Source organism: Monodelphis domestica, chromosome 1 (genome assembly GCF_027887165.1).
Source record: "Monodelphis domestica isolate mMonDom1 chromosome 1, mMonDom1.pri, whole genome shotgun sequence".
Taxonomy (NCBI): domain Eukaryota; kingdom Metazoa; phylum Chordata; class Mammalia; order Didelphimorphia; family Didelphidae; genus Monodelphis; species Monodelphis domestica.
Window position 1 is genome coordinate 178,215,873 of NC_077227.1, and position 19,858 is coordinate 178,235,730.

At 46.7% G+C, this 19,858-nt stretch overlaps 4 protein-coding genes across 8 annotated transcripts; 1 reads left to right on the plus strand and 3 right to left on the minus strand.

The window, feature by feature from the left end:
• Positions 1 to 147: 147 nt before the first annotated feature.
• Positions 148 to 6,160, minus strand: TM9SF1 (transmembrane 9 superfamily member 1). Of its 2 annotated transcripts, none has more exons than XM_007479867.3 (6): positions 5,453 to 6,160; positions 4,523 to 4,881; positions 3,090 to 3,711; positions 2,512 to 2,697; positions 1,148 to 1,421; positions 148 to 718 (listed from the first exon to the last, which is right to left on the minus strand). In XM_007479867.3, the coding sequence occupies exons 2-6, from the start codon at positions 4,862 to 4,864 to the stop codon at positions 325 to 327; spliced, it is 1,818 nt and encodes a 605-aa protein (XP_007479929.1). In that variant the 5' UTR covers positions 4,865 to 4,881; positions 5,453 to 6,160; the 3' UTR covers positions 148 to 324. The 2 variants fall into 2 exon arrangements, with proteins under 2 accessions (XP_007479929.1, XP_001380199.1); XM_001380162.4 differs by having other exon boundaries at positions 5,075 to 5,458.
• A 2,149-nt stretch (positions 6,161 to 8,309) lies between these two features.
• Positions 8,310 to 12,955, plus strand: TSSK4 (testis specific serine kinase 4). Of its 2 annotated transcripts, none has more exons than XM_007480132.3 (4): positions 8,310 to 8,812; positions 11,002 to 11,216; positions 11,575 to 11,974; positions 12,454 to 12,955. In XM_007480132.3, exons 2-4 carry the CDS (start codon positions 11,005 to 11,007, stop codon positions 12,625 to 12,627), a joined length of 786 nt encoding a protein of 261 aa, XP_007480194.2. In that variant the 5' UTR covers positions 8,310 to 8,812; positions 11,002 to 11,004; the 3' UTR covers positions 12,628 to 12,955. The 2 variants fall into 2 exon arrangements, with proteins under 2 accessions (XP_007480194.2, XP_016287438.1); XM_016431952.2 differs by having other exon boundaries at positions 8,311 to 8,812; positions 11,611 to 11,974.
• Positions 12,956 to 13,405: 450 nt separating this feature from the next.
• Positions 13,406 to 15,790, minus strand: CHMP4A (charged multivesicular body protein 4A). Of its 3 annotated transcripts, none has more exons than XM_007479868.3 (6): positions 15,639 to 15,790; positions 15,104 to 15,250; positions 14,836 to 15,013; positions 14,306 to 14,420; positions 14,009 to 14,144; positions 13,406 to 13,821 (listed from the first exon to the last, which is right to left on the minus strand). In XM_007479868.3, exons 1-6 carry the CDS (start codon positions 15,667 to 15,669, stop codon positions 13,754 to 13,756), a joined length of 675 nt encoding a protein of 224 aa, XP_007479930.1. In that variant the 5' UTR covers positions 15,670 to 15,790; the 3' UTR covers positions 13,406 to 13,753. The 3 variants fall into 3 exon arrangements, with proteins under 3 accessions (XP_007479930.1, XP_001380207.1, XP_007479931.1); XM_001380170.4 differs by having other exon boundaries at positions 15,104 to 15,253; positions 15,639 to 15,780; XM_007479869.3 differs by having other exon boundaries at positions 15,601 to 15,729.
• A 620-nt stretch (positions 15,791 to 16,410) lies between these two features.
• MDP1 (magnesium dependent phosphatase 1) lies at positions 16,411 to 19,609 on the minus strand. The gene is made up of 6 exons (XM_007479870.3): positions 19,453 to 19,609; positions 19,147 to 19,207; positions 18,948 to 19,058; positions 17,079 to 17,186; positions 16,886 to 16,971; positions 16,411 to 16,737 (listed from the first exon to the last, which is right to left on the minus strand). Exons 1-6 carry the CDS (start codon positions 19,487 to 19,489, stop codon positions 16,658 to 16,660), a joined length of 483 nt encoding a protein of 160 aa, XP_007479932.2. The 5' UTR covers positions 19,490 to 19,609; the 3' UTR covers positions 16,411 to 16,657.
• Between the last annotated feature and the right edge of the window lie 249 nt (positions 19,610 to 19,858).

The window sequence follows — 19,858 nt, forward strand, 5'->3', positions numbered from 1 at the left end:
CACCCTCGTCCTGCCCTGCCCTGCCCTGCCCCACCTATTTGAAATGTGTCAGGTTATTTTTTTTTAACAAACTTTATTTGTGACATTTGTAAAAAGAAAACCATTGAAACCAAAATGAAAAGCAAATTAAAAATTCTAATATATAAGTCCTTCTATATATATAGATATTTATAGACTCATGGGGCCTTTCCACAAGGGTGGAGGCTGGCACTGCAGGAAGGAGGCCAAGACCCAGGCACACAGACACCCCTATCCCCATTCCCCCCAACCTGACTAGGGAAGAGGGCAGCAAGGTCCCAGCAGCAAAGGGGCTCGATTCTGGGCTCAGTCCATCTTGAGGTTGACATAGATGTAGCGGATGAACTTGAGGGAAGAGAAGAAGGAAATGGTGCCCAGCATGAGGAAGAAAACGTAGGCTGTGAGGAAGGAGTAGCCGAAGAACTCCACGGTCTGCACAGGGCCAGACATGTTAGAGCGCCGGGCATAGTAGAAGACAGAGTAGAAGAAGATGAAGAGGCCCGTGGAGCCCACACTGAGCACTGAGCGCCACCACCAGCGATAGTCCTCTCCAGAGAGCTGGAAGTAGGTGAGTGCAATGGAGATGCAGGCGCCCACACTCAGCAGGATGGCGAAGACGAAGAAGAGGATGCCATAGAGTGTGTACTGCTCTCGTCCCCACACTGTAGCAAAGATGTAGTAGAGCTCCACAGAGATGGCACTGTCAGGAGAAGGCAGAGGATCAGCAGGCACACACCTGACCAAGGGCTTCCCTTTACTCCCAACCTGGGCCATTTCAGGAGACCAATATGGGCATCTCTCCTGATTGGATCTCTGGGTGGAGTCACCTTTGGATTCCCCACTTAACCCCACCCCTCATGGGTCTAGTGGACCCACTGTTGATTAAATCAATTATGATAGGCTTTAGTAACAAGGGGGAGGAAATGAAGTCAGAAATTAGAAGTTTCTGATAATTAAAGGAATAATGTAACAAGTGAGCAACAAATTTCTCTAGAAAACTAAAAGAAGAAAAAAAAGTCCTGTCTAACATGGAAAATGATGGAAATGGTCTCGGTGGGACACCCAGGCCCAAACCCTATGTTATCTTTGAAGCTGGTTGTAGAGAATCAGGGAGATGTAGGGTAAATACCTGAAAGGCAGAAAGCCACCAATGGTCATGTGGACAACAGTAGACTTGTACCAGGGCTGGGCTGGGATCTCTCGGGCAATGTTCTTGGTCCTACAGGGCGCATCAAAGGGGGTGGCATTGTTCTTACCAAAGATGCCACCTATGACAGTGAGAGGGAAGCCCACCAGGAGCCAGACCATTAGCAGCAGGAGGATGGTAGTGGCTGGCAGCGCCTGTGTTGATCCATTGGCCCAATGTACTGAGTTCACCACGCTCCAAGTCAGGAAGAAAGGCACTGCAGGGATGGGGCCCCAGGAGAGTAGAGATCAGCATTGGAAGTCACATTCTTGGGGAGACCCCTTAGACTGGACCTGAAGGGGGAAGAGGGGGAACCAACCTGCCATTCTAGCCCTAGATTTCTATATGGATCTAGTCCCACCCCCACCCCCCACCAATCAATTTCCCAATTCTCTTTACTTTTGGTCTTATCTCCCACTTACCCACCAACTCTAAGAAATAGGGCCAAGCCTATTTTTAGAGACAAAGTAGGTAACTGCCCACTATATAGAATGATTTAAGATATGTGAATAGAACTGGATGTTCCTAAATTCATCCATTTTCCCACCAGTCTGCTATTATCTCCATAATTGAAAGTATTATATTTCTTTGAATTAAGGTATTGTTCAAAACAGATACTGTGAGGGATTAATGTTACCTTCCCTCATCTGTTGTTTTTAATAATAATGAACTAGTATTTATATAATGCTTTTGAGGTTTGCAAAACCTCTTACATAAGTCATCTAGTTTGAACCTTACAAGAACCTTGTGAAGTAGGTGCTATTGTTATTCCCATTTTACAGATGAGGAAATGGAAGCTGAGGGAGGTTAAGAAACTTGCCAGGTCACAAAGCTAGTAAGGCAGTATTTGAACTCAGGTCTTCCTGACTCAAGTCTAAGACTATTCATTTTAACGCCATGATTATGATATCAAGACGGACCTCTTGCAGAGGGAATGGGACATGACACTAATAAATTTATGTTAGAACCATATACCAAACCATAAGGATTTTGAGGGCAAGGTCCTTTTATTTTACCACTGATTGGTCCTGTTCCTATAATTGACTTCAATAAGGTTGTAATACATGTTTGTTGAACTAGGGACTAGACAAATTCAGCACATAGATAGCTAACCTGAGAGGACAGACCTGGTTGAGATATTCTAATGAAAGGCCCTCAGTAGCTATGGTACAATATGTGAGTACTGGGAAGGATCCTAGAGGGGATGACATAATGAAAAACAAACTTGACTTTAATACAATTTTGCCTTAGGCCAACCCTCCTCTAAAGCACATTTTGGCCCATCCCAGGGTGAGTGAAGTCCTCACCAGAGAAGAGGCTGGTGGTGAGGATGATGTTCCAGACCCAGCGCTCGCCTCCAATCTGCCGGTAGAAGTGGCTGGACACATAGCCAGCAATGCAGCAGGTCAGAGCATACAGCAAGATGGCTGCTGAGTTGATTGCGCCATGGCGGTGCACATTGAACATGCCCAGCAGTGCCATGATGATGATGCCTACAGGGTAACAGTGTGAAGCCTGCATTAGATCTTCCTTATCCAATACTAGAAGTCCTATAGGAATCAGCTTTTCCCTCACTCAAATATAGGAGTTCTAACAGAAGAATTTGTTCCCTCTTACCCACCCTATACCTTCAATGATACTACTAATTTCTGTCTATAATTTCTGTCAGTGGTTCTGGCCCATAGGTGGAACATGCTTTGTAGCTCTTTTGCTTTTCAGGAAGAAGAAACAGATACTTCCCAATAAGAGAGTACCACTACCAGAGATACCTAGGACATGCCACCTCCCCAAAAACCTAGATTGCCTCACTTTCTAGGTGGTCCTTAGCTGAACCAATAGTCCCATTCCCTAGGGAGATATCCTTAGCTGATTCTATTCCCCTCACCAGTGCCAAGAGCCAGGAACTGGGCACCAACGCCAAGTACCGCACAGAGTAGACCACGACATGGGGGAAAGCGGAAAACATCAGTATGGATAATCTTCCAACCATTGTCACCCTGGTCAAAGTCATCAGTGGAGCTACCAGAGGTTGGCTCCTCATCCAAATTGTAGCGGGCCAAGTCATTACGAAGGACCCGCATGAGGATGACAGCTACAAATCCCACCAGTAGAAACACCAGCACCATAGAGTTGATAATGGAAAGCCAGTGGATCTCCAGTGTTCGAGGGAAAAAGCCACCATCATCACCATGGCGCCTATCACCTCGACGTTCTGCTGAAGTCTCAGACCAGTGCACACTATAAGTGTGAGTGAGGTCCAGAGGCTCTTCAGGCCGTGCCACATCCAGGCTATGGGGCTTGACATCACGAACTGAGACATTGGCAAAGACAATTCGATCCCCATGGAACTCAAGGTGAAAATCCAGGTGAGTCCAGAGTCCTATCTTGTGACTATGTGGAAGGAAACCACTCTCCTCCATGTAGCCCACAAAACCACGAATTGGCAGGTCATCCACCACAAACTCAAAGTAGTATAATTCCTCAATGGCCTGGCGAAGCTGCTCAACCTATGGAAGATAGATAGGATTGGACAATATCCTTTCAGGAATAGGGTGGAAGGAGAATTTGATTATATGATAACCATTCCATTCTCTTGAGGATCACTTTAGAAGGGGTGATAGTATGGTATTATATGGTATATACTATATGGTATTAGGATTAGAAAGGAAGAAGATGAGAACATGTTTCTACATGGTTTGAATTACACCCAATTGTAGAAATTTGCTATAGAGGATATGTGGAAGGAAGTTGATAGAGAGAAAAGGAAATATTTGATAGCTAGTTGACAGAGTGGGCAGAATAAGTCAGGAGGAATAGTGTTCAATTCTAGCCTTAAACACTTATGAGCTGTGTGACCCTGGGCAAGTCACAAGACAGATGTCAGCTTCAGTTTCTCCACCTGTAAAATGTGGATAGTAGTACCTACCTTCTAGGTTTGATACAGGAAAAAATGAGATCTTTATAAAGCATTTTTTAAAACTTGAGTGCTGTGTTCATGCTAGCAACTGCTATTTACTGGATGAAATAATCCATTTGAGAATAAAAGATAGAACCTTATTGCAAAAGCAAAAAAAAAAATCCAGCAGCATAGTAAAATGGGTGAGGATTAGGTTGTTAGCAACTTCACCAGACCCTCATCTTCCCCATCTTCAAGACTGGAATAAAAATGCATGCCCTCACTACATTATAGAGTGTTTGTGAAGATCAGATGGCATAACAGACAAAAAAAGACTTTGAATATTATAACATGCTACAAATGTGTAGGGTGTTACTTTAACAGGGGAAAAGGTAAGCAGGGACCATCATAAACATGCTGACCTGGGCAAAAGTTAGCTGCATCTGGCACAATGTTTGTTTCTCAACATTCTCCCGGAAGCGTATCTGATACATAGACTCAGCCATTCGGTCACCATCCAACACCTCACCCAGGCTGAGGCTCTTGTGGCGGATCTTTTCAGGGCAACAAACGGGCAGCTGGTAGTAGTGGTATGTCTCCTGGGGGTTGTGGTAAGGGCCCACCTTGTTGACATATAGCATGACAGGGTCTCCAGGCTGATAGTGGGTCTCACTGGTCACCACAGGAATCAGGCCAAAGCACAGGAGCAGCAGCACTGGCAGCCATGAGCAGGGCCTGCCTTGAAAGGTGGGCAGAGGTGTCATCCTGAAGGCAGCCTGACCTGGTAGGAAAGTTACTGGGTCACACAAACTCAGATCAATACTCTGCCGGATCCCCCACCCGCACTCCCCCAGGCACTGGCAGAATGTGGCCCATTACAGAGTTCTGGGTGTATCTTCTTCCTGCAAAGTGGGGTTGGGTGAGGCTACTCTCCACAGCTCTTCCAACTCTTAAGCCCCAAATCCATCACTCACCATCTGGGCCTGGGCAGGTCACTTCCCCATCCCGTGCCTCAGTGTCCTTATTTGCAAAGTGAGAGGGCTAAATTAGATGACCTCTAAGGTCTCCTTCCAGCTCCAATGTATAGTTCTAAGTGATGAGACCTTTGTCCTCCCATGAAGGGACCCGGCTCCTACCTGCGAGACTGCGCCCCTCCCTCCCCATTTATGGCTAGGATGAGTTGGCTGTCAGAGGTGCAGAGCGCGCGACCCGGACAGTGCCGGGCGCCAACCAAGCCCAGCCAAGCCTGCAGCAGACGACACCAACACCTCGCTGCCCCGCCCCCGCTCCGTTTCCATGGAAACTTCTCGAGCTCCGGTCCCTACCCCCGCCCCGTGGCCCGGGGTCCTCACCTAGACAGGAGGGGTGACCGAGGCGACGCCGGCGGCGGCCTCCGTGGGGCCCTTGCTGCCCACGGGTTCTTGGTTGGGGTCTTTTCCAGAACAGCGGCAGCGGCGCTGGAGGGGTCCTGACGTCCGATGGACCGCCGGGCTTGGGGCTGACCCGGACACGCCTGTTTCCAGCAGCCACTCTGGCTGCAGTTTTAAACTTGACTCGGTATTTCTCTCCCACCCCTGCCCCGTACCCCAACAGCACGCTCCAGGTGGACAGCCTGAAGGCCGAGCTGGCCTGTCCCTGAACACGGGGGTTCTTCCGGCAAGCTGCGTGGGCAGCCCAGGACACGTCGAGATTCCAAACTTCCGCCCACAGAGGGCGGGGACTTCACACGCCGCCGCAGCCCGCTGGGGATTCAGGAGCCCAGCTGAGCTTAAAAGGCCTGCGTCCCCGGGTCCAGAAGGCTATTGGCTTCGGGCTAAGGCCCTGTTTTTGGATCGTCTGCACAGCTTCCCGTGTCAGCGAAGGACCAACATGCAGTTTCCTTACACCCGGATTTGTGGAAAGGACTCTAAAAACCCAGGCCACGCCCTTCTAACCCTACTGGCATTTCTGGAGTGCCTGTCAAGGGTTTTGGTCCCGGGCAGTAAAGGTCAGGCAAAGGAGGCTGAGAAGGGGGAACCAAGAGAATTCGTTTTTCTATTTTGGTTTGACTGACGGGGAAACCGAGCCCCAGAGACGTTAAACACCTCGTAGCAGAGGTTGGATTTGAACCCAGATAGTTTCCTCCAAAGTCCGGCCGTCATGTAACCTGCCCATCTTTGCTAGGTCTCCAGAACCTGCCGCTGGCAAAAACCGAAATCCATCCTGCCCCACGTATGATACAGTGATTGCTGATAAAAGAGCAGAGAAGTGTGTTCAAATGCACTGCAATACATTATACTAGAGAACAGAAGGGGTGGGAAAGAGAATAGGAGACAAAGATCTCTAGTGTTTTGAAGAGGAGGGCGTGCTGAAAGGAAAGTGGAGGCAACTGCCCGGAAAGCCCAAGCCAAATTCCTCCTCGTCCTGCCTCTTTGACCAGAGCTCTTCTCTTTCCAAGGTCCAGGGCGCCACTTCTTTCTGCCTTCTCATTGATTCCTAATCCCCAGGAAGAAAACAGTACCAGTCCAACAGGATCATTTAGGATGTTCCTGACCAATGGTCGGGATGAACTTCCCTCACTGAAACTTAGCCCAAGAACAATCTCTCTCCAGAGAGAAAAGATTCAATACCACCACCACTGCCACGCCCAAATAAAAAACCATGAAAATAGCGTGGGGGCAGTGAGTATCCTTTCATGTCTTGAATTTAAGAAGGGAAAACTTTGCAGCAACTCACCCTAGGTAGGTTAAAATGAGAAGCTGGAGATAGTGAAGATGAGAGAAAGGAAAAATTGCTTCAACTTTGATGCAGTTTAGTGCTGGCTGTCCTCTTTTAAAAGAACTTTGTTTAGAAAGAGGAACCCAGGGGCACAACCACTCCCAGGTACTGTTTGCCCTGAGAAGAACTTGAGATTTTTCTGCAAAACTCAAACCACTCACAAAACAACCTCTCCCCCTACTCATGGAGATAAATAGATGCCAAAGTGAAGTGCTGCTTTGGGCCAATGGTTTTTAATGGGGGGAACAAACCAGGACCCCAAATTCAACTTTCCCATTTATATCCATCCTTCTCCAGCCTAGTAACTCTACCTGCAGACTTCAGCTCTCCATGTATGAAGGTTTCCTAAACAAATGACAGCTTTTTAAAAACCAGCCAAGGGTTGGAGACATTACCCACAGAATCATCCATACTTCCCTCCCATAGTACATATGGTGAAAGCAAGATTGTCTTCTGAGATGAGTGAGACTTTTTCACTTAGAGTGATCTTAGATTTGACTGTAATTACTACCCTTCTTGCCTAGGATTACTTCATTTCTAGAGACCTCATTCCCAAGAAGAAAACTGAAGAGGTCCTAATGGGTCTTTTTCACTGTAATGATCCCTGGGGAATGACCCATTTTCTGGATTGAGGAATATGACCAGCATAAAAACTAGGGCTCTAGATCCATCAGGAACAGACTAATTTTTAGGAGATAATTAGAATGTTACCTCATGATTTATACTGTAATCTGTGTGTGTAGTTTTCCAGCAGGAGTGAGGAGATAGAAGGGGTCTGCTGCTCTTGGAAAAAGAGAAAGTTAAGAGTATAAGGGACCCAAGACTGGATGTCATATAACCCCCTAATTTTATAGCCAAAGAACCTAAAATCCAGAGAGGGTTTTAAAACCCAGCAGAACTGGGACTTGAACTCCATTCTGCTGATTCCCAAGGCCACAACTTTCCAGCGTGCCCCACTGAGCTACTTTAAAGGGAAGACTTTTTCTCCAGTATAGCTTTTATTTCCTCCCCAGCCCCTATAACAGTGATGGCAAACCTTTTGAAGATGAGTGTCCAAACTGCAACCCTCATGCCACCTGTGAGTTGCCCCTCACCGCCCCACTCTCCCCCCTAGAGGAAGGGGGCAGCACTCCCATTGGACTGCTGGGCAGAAGGGTGGGTGATATGAGAATTGCCCCCATGCTTGTGTGGAGAGGGGGAAGGGGGAAGCCTACACTGACAGAGTACCATAGGTTCACCAACACAGCCCTATTAGATGACTGATAATGACTACCTGGATCACTACTTGTGGATTATCACAGACCTGACACACAGGAGTAAGGATCTATGGAGGTAGTTCACCTGGAGTGGAGGAAGGACCCTGCAAATTCTCAAGTTATGCTCTATCCTTATGCTTTGTGGCCAGTAGTGGGCAGTGAACAGATTATGATGTGTGCGGAACATGGGAACTGGGGGCATTCCGTAACCAGGAGGAGGAAGAAGGAACAACAACTACTAGAGACAAAAAGAGCAGTCCACCCCTCCTCCTTCCTCTCCCCCTCCAGATTCCTAATAGAAAACATAGTCCTGTGGCCCCAGCTGGGCTGGATATACAGGCAAGCATTTGGGGGTCAGCCTCACTTCGGCGCCGCAGCCCCCAGCGGCCAAGGGCGTCAGCCTCCCTGGACGGCAAAGCCAACCCAGGCCAACGTGCCCCTCCGCCCAGCACTGCTACTACCAAGGGGCGAGGGGATGTCACTGAGGCTTCAAAAGCACCAACAACAACCCAAGTGGTCTACCGCTCTGTCTTGGAAGAGTATGGTTATGAAGTAGGCAAGGTGATTGGTAATGGCTCTTATGGCACAGTCTATGAGGCCTACTACACTAAACAAAAAGTGACTGTTGCTGTCAAGATCATCTCCAAAAAGAAAGCCTCTGACGACTATCTTAACAAGTTCCTGCCCCGTGAGATCCAGGTGGGGATGGGAGAGGGAGGCAAGTTTGGAGGGTTAGGCTATTAAGACCTTTATCACATAGGACTAGGTGACCCAGAATCCCCTCCCACCCAGGCCTGAACCACTTCCATGATCCATTCATTCAACATATTCATTAAGCCAACCTAGATTTACTAATTCTAAGACTAGCATTCTTTCCAAGGTATGATGCTTTCCTAAAAAAGCCACCTTCTCCAGGAAGTCTTTCCATTTTTCTCTATCCAGCAATGACCTGGCGACTTATATCTCTTATAGGATATTGTTTCACACCACACTAATGTACCTATTATCATACAAGAAATAGTGTCTACTTTCTTGGAGCTTACTCAGTAGGGGACAAAATATAAATGTGGAAAATTATAGTAATGGTTAACATTTATATAGTGCCTACTATGTGCAAGTACTGTGTTAAGTGCTTTACAGATATTATTTGATCCTCACAACGATCCTGGTAGGTAGGTGCTCTTATTCCTCATTTTTACATTGGAGAAAACTGAAGCAAACAGGTTGAGTGACTTACCCAGAGTCACACAGCACTGTCTGAGGTTACATTTGTACTTGGGGCTTCCTTGATTGGACTAGTCTTAGCGCTATACTGTGAAACCTAGGTAGCTGCCCTTGTAATGCATGGTATTGTACAATACATGCATTATTACATGACTGAGGAACATTGGATTTGGAACTGACCTGAATTCCAATTTTGCTTTGGATGCTTATTAGCTGAGTGATCCTCTGCTGACTACTATAGCTTTCTGATTTTAATTTTATTTGTAAAATGGGATGACTAAATCCATAGAATATCCCTCAAAGGGTTGTTATGTGGATCAAATAGGATGATTGGGTAAAGTGCTTTGTCAGCCTTAGAATGCATTCATTACTTTATGTTAATTATTATATTATTGAGTTGGATTGTAAAAGATGGGTAAGAATTCCACAAGACAAGATAGAGGGGGAAATTTAGGGGCTAGAGGTAAAGGCATTCTAGGCCCAGAGAACACTAGAAGGAGGAGGGCACATAGCATTTGGCAAGAGATGACTAGTTTTTAACTGAAGGATAGAAATTTGAGGTAAGACAAAAGAGATAGGGTGGGGTCTGGTTTATCAAAGGAATTGGATTTTTCCTCAGGAAGCAATAGAATCACTTGGGCTTTTTGAGCAAACTACTAAATCTATGAAGATGGAATATTATTCTGATAGTAAAATGAAAGCTAGGATGTGGGGAAGGACAGAAGTAGATGCAGAAAGACCTGCCGGAGGCTATTTCAGGAGACTAATAGGATGATAATGCACCTACTTGTGCTAGAATAATGGCAATAGTAATAGAGAAAATGGATCCAACAGTGGTACTCATATGAAATCAAAATAATTTGGAAACTAATTAGGAAGTGGGTGAGAGAGGTGCATAAGATAACACCAAGGTTATGAACATGGAAGGCAGAATGAAGGATAAAACCTGAAACTGTAGTCAGAAGAAGGAATGGGGTGGAGGAAAAGATAATAAGCTTAACTTTAAACATGTTGAGTATAGCATGGGGCATTCTGGTGAGATGCACATGAGAAGCACTTAGCAGAGAGGTCATTTTGAAGCTTTGGGAGGGAATGAGTTTGCCATAAAATAAACAAGAGACCAAGAAGAGATTTGGTGATATACAGGAGGTAACTTGGGATCCTCCAGAACAATTTCAAAAGCAGGCTTGAAATGGAAGGAAGCAGGAATGCAAGGGGTCAAGGAGCATAAAGAAGTATTTGGTACAAACTCTACTCATCCCAGGCAATGTGTAACCCTTTCTCAGCTCCAATACACACGCCCTTCTCCTATAGCCAAAGGAAAAGAGCTTAAAATACTGAAATAGGCCAATCAGCTCACTTCTGCAAATTACTGGGCTTCATTGCTTACTGGCTTTATTACCTTGGATGATCACCTCAGTCACTTCTGACTCTTGTTTTTTCATCTGTAAAATGATAATACCTTCCTTCTCTCCCTGTTTCATAAAGTGGCTTTGAGATTCAGATAACATCCAGATGGTTTAAAGAGCTTTGTAAGTTGTAAAGCCTTATATAAATAAGTAACTGCTATTGTTAACTTAGCTAGAAAAGAGAAGGAAAGGGTTGAGAGTCAAGCCATGAGCCCTCTTCTGCCAGGTCTGATGAACTCCTTTCCTTGGGACCAGGTGATGAAAGTCTTGCGGCACAAGTTCCTAATCAACTTCTACCAGGCCATCGAGACCACATCTCGTGTGTATATGATCCTAGAACTGGCTCAGGGGGGTGATGTTCTTGAGTGGATCCAACGCTACGGAGCCTGCTCTGAGGCCCTTGCCGGCAAGTGGTTCTCCCAGGTCACCCTGGGCATCGCTTACCTGCATAGCAAGGGCATCGTGCACCGGTGAGGGCACTGCCATCTGGGACTTTGATCCCCAGAGGGGGGTGGTCTCACTGCAGCTTTCCTAGCCTCCTTTCCATTAACCTCATCCCACACACTGATCTACCAGATCTTCCTTCTTACTATTCGCCCCACAACTAGGTCAGTCCTTCCCTCTCCATGTAAGTGATCTTTGTATGCAAGATACTATGCAGAGCCCCAATTAGTCTCTGAACCTCTGGTAGCTCTCATAGCCTTTACCTAGCCATATTTTTTCCCTCTAGCATCCCTCAGCTCATTTTTTCCCAACTCCATTCCCTCACCTCTATCCCCTGATCCCTAACCCTCTAACTCCCAGCCTAATACTAACCCCTCTCCCCAGCCCCCGCCTGACCCCCAGGCCTTCTGCTGCTGGTAGGGACCTAAAGTTGGAGAACCTGTTGCTGGATAAGCGGGAAAATGTGAAGATCTCTGACTTCGGCTTTTCCAAGATGGTGGCGACTGTCTCCCCGACCCTGAAGAACCCTTTACAGCACCTCGTAGGCTGCTTTTCTCACCTCAGCCAGACCTATTGTGGTAGTTTCGCCTATGCTTGTCCAGAGATCTTGCTGGGTTTGCCCTACAACCCCTTCCTCTCTGACACGTGGAGCATGGGCGTCATTCTCTACACACTGGTTGTTGCCCATCTACCCTTCGATGACACCAACCTAAAAAAGCTGCTTCGAGAGACCCAGAAGGAGGTCAACTTCCCACATAACCACCCCATCTCTCCGGACTGCAAGGTGCTGGCCCCCCTGGGAGGGCTAGGGCCCTTGGGCTGACCCATAGAAGGTGGGATAGATACCCAAAACGAACCACAGCTAGGCTAGGGGAAGGCTCCATACACTATTACCTACTCCAGGGACCTCACTTATTCCCACTGGCCCTATCCCCATAGAATTCACAAAGGCCAATGGAGATAATTAACCCTCTCATTCCAGATCAGCAATTAATTGAATATTGGAAAACTTGAGCTTCTGCTGCTTCAGGGCAGAAGGGTATGTTGTCAGTCCCTTCAAGGAGCCTCATGCCTCCATGCCCTCATCCCCTATCCAGGCATTAATTCTGGGCATTATTAATTCTGAGGAAATTTCAGTCTAATTCTCTCTCCAAGGTTGTAGAGTAGGCAGTCCTGCTCCCATTTCAGATCCAGATGCAGCCATTTCCTGGGCAGCACAATTCAGGGCAAGCTCAGCCATGGCCTCTCTCTCCCCTGCCCCAGAACCTGATTCACTCGATACTTCGCCCGGCTGCCAAGCGGGCCTCCATCCTGGACATCATCAAGGATCCCTGGGTGCTCAAGTTCCAGCCAGAGAGGCCCACCCAAGAAATCCAGCTGCTAGAGGCTCTGTGCCTACCACAAACCAACACACGGACTCAGGAGGCTGCAAGTTGAGTAGGACTGGGGAAGGAGGCAGGGAGAGAGGGGATTAAGGTAGGGTTGGGGGTGGGGAGAGGGAAGGCAGAACCCCCTTCTCTCTCTTTTTTTTTTTAATATACAAAAAGTCTCATTCCCATTTAGTTGTATCAGCAGGGGAAAAGAAATTATTTCCCCAGGGAAAGCTTGGAAAAAGTCACTTCTAGACTGTTCTAGAGGTTGGCTTCCATCTGTAGTCTGCAAAGGTATTTTAAACTTATATATTGGCCCGTGCTTTCTTTGTGCATACAGGGTGGGAGGAGATGGAGAATAAGAAAAGTATTTTGTTTTGCTTATCTCCTTCAAACTTTGTAAGTTTCTGGGTCTACCGTTCTTTATCAATAAGGTCTTCTGTGTTACCAAAAATAGAAGAGTCAAACAGTGGGCTTGTCTTAGGATCACAAAATCATGTTTAGAGCTGGAAGTAATCTAGTCATTTGTTATCTAGTCTGGCACCCTTATTTTAGAGAGAAAGAAACAGGTACAGAAAGTTTAAGTGACTTCATCAAAGGTCACAGAGATAGCAAGTAACAGCCAGTATTTGAACACAGGTCTTCTGGATTCCAAATCTAGGCCTCTGGGTGAAAAGGTAATTGTGCTGCAAAAATTCTGTAGCAACATCCTAGAAGGGTTTGATCAACTATGGCACTGTCCAAGTACATTTTACAATCAACTCCCTGATAAACAGTGAAGAGGCTAGGGGATCCAACAGGCCCATTTACCCCTTCTCCCTAAAGAAATAAACTGAAACAAGGACTTGAGGTAGGGACCCAAGGCCTGATAAGACATGGCAGACAGTGGGGGTCCAGCTGCCCAGTTTTATTGAGAGTAAGGGCCTTTGTAACAGCTTCAAATAAGAAAAATGGTCCAGGGATTTTTCTCCCTATTTCCACCTTTCCTAACTCCAAAAAAACCCAAAATCAAACCTTCCCCCCTCCCACCACCAAAAAACCCCCAAAACACCCTGTGTGCCAATTGAGGCATCAGGCCCCTCAGGATGGGTCATACTACTGTCCTCACCAAGGCCTCATGAGGTTTAAACCCTTCAGCTCAGTACTTTGGCACTTGGGGGAAAAGAAGGGAATTGAATGGAGTTTCAAGATCATCAAGGCACTCTTCCAGATACCCAGTCAACTAACTGCTTCATTTCCTTTTCCTCATCAGTCTTGGAAGCTAAGGGAGAAAGAAACAGAAGGGTTATATTCCTTAGGATTCTCCAACCAGCCTTCTCAGTGATAAATGAAGGCACTATGAGCCAATCTTCCCCTGACATAGATCTTACATTGTTAGGCATTACTCTTCTCATAGGCAATGTAGTACTTAGGACTCTTCCACTAACTAGGCAGGGAGAGTTTAATACCTGGGCTAGTGGGTAAATGAGTAGAGGGTACATCGGGCAACTTGGCTGGTGCTGCTTCTTTATCCTCTCCCATATTCAGTAGCTCTTGGTTCAGTTTCTCTTGCTCTAGTTCCTCTAGTTCCTCCAGCAGCTCATCCTGGAAGTGGAAAGTTCAGTCAGGTGTTTATCAGGAAATCCTATACTGCCAAGAATTCCCTGTAAAGACCCAAGGCTTCAAAGTCTACTCCTCATTAGCCTCACATTCTCTGCCCTTCTCCAATTCCCTCTACTGTCCTTGCACTAATTCCATTCAGTTACCTCATCCACATCATCCCCAAAGCCCACAGGCCGAGAAATGGCATCTGAGATTTGCTGGGCTATGTCTTGCTGCTCTGTGATGTCAGACATCAGCTCGTCCACCTTGTTGATGTCCCTAGGGGCAGAAGTGTAGGTAAAGAATCAAAGTAGATCCTGATTTTTACCCTGTGGTGGAAAAATACCCATTCCCATTTCCACGTCAGCCTGTTGTCTTGATTGGCCCAACACTTCCTGGCAGAGGGAACCAAGTGAAGTCTACAGATAGGTAGGAACATGTTGCAAAGAAAGAATGTATGTGTAGGATCTTCCTCATTGGGAGGGTGTTTTTTTTTTTTTTAAAGAACCAGGTGCTCTGGTTTGTACCTTTCCTCTGTGTGTCTAAATCAGGGGAAGGGAATGCTTTGAAGTAGGGGATAACTTGTGGAAGCCCAGGAAGACCAATTCTACCCAAAAAAGGGCATGAGGATCTGTGGCTAAGTCATTCTGTTCCTAGTATCTGTGCCCATATCCTCCCTGGCCCCCGTACCCACATGTCCTGGTGGGCCTTGCTCATGGCACGGGCAGCCAGCCCCATGGTTCGAAGTACTTCAGTATTGGTGGTGGCATTCTCAATGGCTTCACGCTGGAATTCCAGGGTAGAGAGAGTTCCATCTGTCTGTGCCAGCTGTTGCTCCAGCCTCTTCTTTCTGCGCAGTGCCTGCAGAGCAGCTGACCCAGTCCACAATCCACCCATCAATGTGAGAAGCCCCTAGACTCTTCCCCCTCCAATGGCTGTCCTCTCTACCTTGCCCCTAATACCTCTCTTGTTTTTGGTCCCATGTTTCTTGGCTATCTGCAGTTCCTGCTGGATCTTTTGTTCTAGGAACTCCTGCTTCTTGATCAGTATCTTCTCCGTCTCCCGAAGTTTCTGAATTGCCTCTTCAGGGCTCGGGTTCTTCTCCTTCCCTGCTGGGTTCAATGGAGCAGGGGGCAGTGTTGAGTAGGGGAAGATACTCACAATCATTTTTAGCACCAAGAGGCTAAATGTTTGGGAGGGGGTGTTGCGGGGGTCCTAAAGAGACCCTGTCAGGAAGTCCTGACCCAGTTAGGAGGTACAGTGTGGCCAACTGAAATCCTGAACACATCCTTACTTAAGATTTAGAGGGCAAGGAGGAGGAAGGGAAGGTGTTTACGGGAGAACCCTGGAGCAGGGAGTAGGGGCCCCTAAGTCTCCTGAGCATCTGTCTCAGCCCCTAATAAAGGCAGGTTTCCCCTGCTTCTTCGAGCGTAGGACCCCAGCCCTGGGACAGCCACACCTCCATCTACGGGGAGGCAGGTTTCCATCGGGGCTCACCCCTGCCAAAGAGCCTCCCTAGGCTGCTCATTCTGAGTCCAGGATCGCTGATGAGGCACGAACACGGCACTTAGCTTCGGCTTCCCCAAGACCCCCTCACTTCCGTCTTTCCCAGCTAGCAAGGCCCCTCCTACCAGCCTCTGGCCAATCCCAGGCCAAGGCTCTGGGTCATCATCTTTGAGCGCCTCCAGCCTCAGAACCTGGGAAAGTGTACCCTAACCAAGACTTATCACATGACGGGAGTCACCTGACTACACACCCAACGTTTTAAAGGTTTCGGATGTTTCCAGGCCAACCAGTGAATGTAAAGAACTGTTGTCATTGGTTTAGACCTGTAAGGACTTTCACCTAGTCTGTCGCCAGCGTTTTACTGATGAGGAAACTGAGGTCCACTAGTGCGTTGGGAAAAGCCCCAACCTAGTAAGTTTGATTATGGCTTTGCTCCACAAGGGTCTCAAACTCTAAACTATACTACCGAGGCTGCCTGCCAGAGTGGCCTTTCCGAACCTTTCCAGCTATAGATCTCGGACCCCTTCGATGACCAGACAGAAAACCCTTTGCTGAAGGATGAGAACCCAAGTGCTGTAAACCCAATCTTTTCCCTTCCTCAACTGGGACAGGACTTACTGCCATAGCAGAGAAGACACAACCCCAGCAGGCCCAGGAGCCACCAGCCTGCACATTAGCTATTTCCCAAGTTGCCAGATTCTTTTTGTTCAGGGTGAGCTTTAGTGGTTTTCGTAGAGGCAGGCAGAGGAAGTACAGAAGCATGTCACAGGAAGTTTTATTTATTAGGGATGCTTGTGATGACATACCAAGAAACAGAGCCTGTATGCAATACTGTTGACCCATACATATGAGGACAGAGAGGACTTCACAGTATGGGAAGGGTCTTGCATGCTCTCACACAAATTTTTTTTTACAACTCATAGAAGATTTGAAAATGCATTCCTCTTGTTCTCTTTCTCCTGGGTCCATGCCCAGGGCTTTCATCTGTATGGCTGAATTTTAGCATTATCTCAAGATTTTGCAAATGTTTCTAGGCCTTTAGTCAGCGTGTGAAGACTCATTTCACTCTGGACATGAATACAGGTGACACCTAGAAGGGTAATATTTTATGAAATTAGTCTCACCTCTGCCATTTTTGGAGCCCCTGCTGACATACAAATTAGCCACTCCCAAGCCTACTACTACCCCATATGTTATATATTTAAGGCCCCTTTCTCCCCAATACCACCATTCAGTACCCAGTTTGCTGACATCTATAATGTTCCGTTTCTCATCATCAAAGAAGATCATTTCAGAGTAAGGGATTCCACTCTTCTGCTGCAATCTGAATAGTACATGACCTTGTGAGGATGGGGTTACTTCAAACCTCTCCCACCAATCCTGCCAGACAGTCGCAGTCATATTTTAATTTTTCTTCTTATCCCCGAGTACCTCTCAAAGTGTGTAACTTTACAGCCTGGATAGATTTCCTTGTGTGCAAAATATTGAGTGAGGTTAAAAAGTTCCAAGAGTTGATTGGCTCCCTGAATTTCACTGGTTCTAGGTTGAAGAGACACAAAATTATAATAGGATGAGATTAAGTCAGAAATACCCTGGAGACTTGGAAAAAATCAACAGATTAAATTAGGAATGTTAAAATGCAAAGCTGTACAAATTAATATCTACTTTTGAACTGTTTAACCCCTCAAACATTTACAATGTAATTGCAACACTGTAGAGGACTTCCCCTACAAAATGAAAACATGATCAGACTGGAGCCAAGCAGAATTCTGAAAGTGCCTTCATTGCTGCCAAAACAACTTAATTCATAGGTCTGACCACTGACAATACTATTTAAAGGTGATAATACAGATTCCTTAACCTTATATATATATATATATATATATATATATATATATATAAGCTACAGCCATAGGCTCTCCCTGACCTTTAGAGCCCTGTTCTTTTCCAATCCTATTTGCCCCTTTTTAGTACTTTATTCCTTCCATGCAAGTACTTTATTCCTTCCATGCCCCTTTTTAGTACTTTATTCCTTCCATGCATATCTGCCATATGACATCACTAGCTGTTTCCCAGGCTCAGCTTTTTTTTTTTTAACCCATCTGCCTTACTAAAACTAAGACAAAAGGGCAAGAGTCAGATAGATAGGAAGTTTCTGAGGCCAGATTTGATCCCAGGTTCTTCTAAATCCGGGTCAGGCACTCTATCCACTGTGCTATCTAGTTGGTCCCCAGTCTCAGCTCAGTCTCCCACCTCAATGTTATTTGGCAGTTAGACAAAATACAAATGCCACGGGAAAATTAAAAGAGGTCAATGGATGGGTACATGGTGGAGTGTGAACAGCTGCAACACATATATGTGAGGAAGTTTGAAGATGAATTTAAGACATCATTAAAGAACTGTGTCAGGGCAGCTAAGTATCACAGAAGGATAGAGCACCAGGCCTGGAGTTGGGAGGATGTGGGTTCAAATCTGGTCCCAGACACTTCCTATCTGTATAACTGGGCAAATCACTTAACTACAATGCCAAGCCCTTACTGATCTTTTGTCTTGGAACTGATAGCCATTCTAAGACAGATGGTAAGAATTAAAAAATTTGTATTTTATTTTCAAATCTGCATCTTCTCACTCTCCCCCTACCTCTGACCCTGCTATATGAGAAAGCAAGAAAAATAAAACCAGTTATAATCATGTTCAGTCAAACAAAATTTTCTGTGTTGGCCATGGCCAAAAAAAAAAAGTCTTAATCTATACTCTGAATCCATCACCTCTCTATTAGGAGTGGGGTAAGCATGTTTTGTCTCTCATCTCCAGTCTTCTGGAATTGTAGTTGGCCATTGTGGTGCTCTTTCTAAGTTTTCCAAAGTTGTCTGGATATATAAGATAAATTATAAAGAAGGTATAGACATGGACTAGTAGAACTTTCTTCTGAGAACTCTATGTGTAGACTTCCTTGTCTGGAATGCACTACTTTCTCCTCTTCACATTTCAGATTCCCTCTCTACCTTCAAGTTTCAGATCAGCTAGGTTTCCTCCATGAAAGCCTTTCCTGGTATCTCCAGCTGAAAGTATTCTCTTTCCCTATCATACTGGCCCTCCTCTTAGGTCCCATCACACACTACTTTGCATTAGACATGCAAAGATGTCTTTAGAAATCTATACATGTCTAAAACCCCCACACTCAGCACTGAAGAATGTTTCTTGAATGCCTGTGTCATTTTAAAATCTTTGTAATTGCCAACCCTTAGTACAGATTATGCTCACTATCAAAATCTGATGCACTGAATGGGCAGTCCTTACCGAGAGGCAGCTGCGATGCTCACCCCCAGGCCATGCAGATGTTCCAGCACATTGGGCACTTCTGGGTACAGTCTAATGATCTTCTCATTGCTGTCCCGCACACTCCAGTCCCTAGACAGGGGAGACGGGAAAGGCCTCAGCTCTGGCCCCATCCCCCGATCCGTCCCTGAGCCTGGACCCTGTTCCCATCTCACCTCACCTGCTCTTGTGGAATGGGGGTTCCACGTGAGTGTCAACCCAGAAAGGCCAGAGAGTGTAATCTGCAAGGGAGAGGGGCGGGGCTTAGCAGGTTCCCGCCAGAGGGAGGAGCGGGCCTAAGGCTGGGGGCGGAGCTCAGTCAGCTCAAGCCAGGAAGGCTCCGAGGAAGGGCACAGGGGATGGGGTCTAGTGCGCCGGGAGGAGGCTAAGGGTGCGAAACTTAGCAGGGGTGTCTGGAGGGCTCCGGTTCCGGGGTCAGGAACTAAGGACATCTGCAGTCGTTTGCACCCTCTACATACATACATACCCAGGTCGAAGACTGCCAGCTGAGGGAGGCGGGCCATTGCTGGAGGATGCTGGGGTCCTGCAGGCTTAGCATGGGGCTGGCCACCGCTCTAGCAAGTCATGTCCGGCCAGAGAGAAGCCAGCTAGAGCGCCGGCTCCCTGGGTCTGCACCGAGGCCAGTGGCGACCACCAGAGGCGGAGCTGAGGAACTGCAGAGGACGCTATGGGCACAGTTCCCAGACCTAGGACCCAGAATGTCCATGCAACTTTCCCGCTGGCTGTCGATGGGGCTTTTTTCACCTTTCTATAAGTAGCAACTCCTCCCAACCAGTCCTATGATCATGTGTGTAGCTGGAAGATCTAGTCTAATCCTTCTTTTACAGATGAAACTGAGGCCCAGGCCAATTTGTCTTGCCATAGAGGCAAGA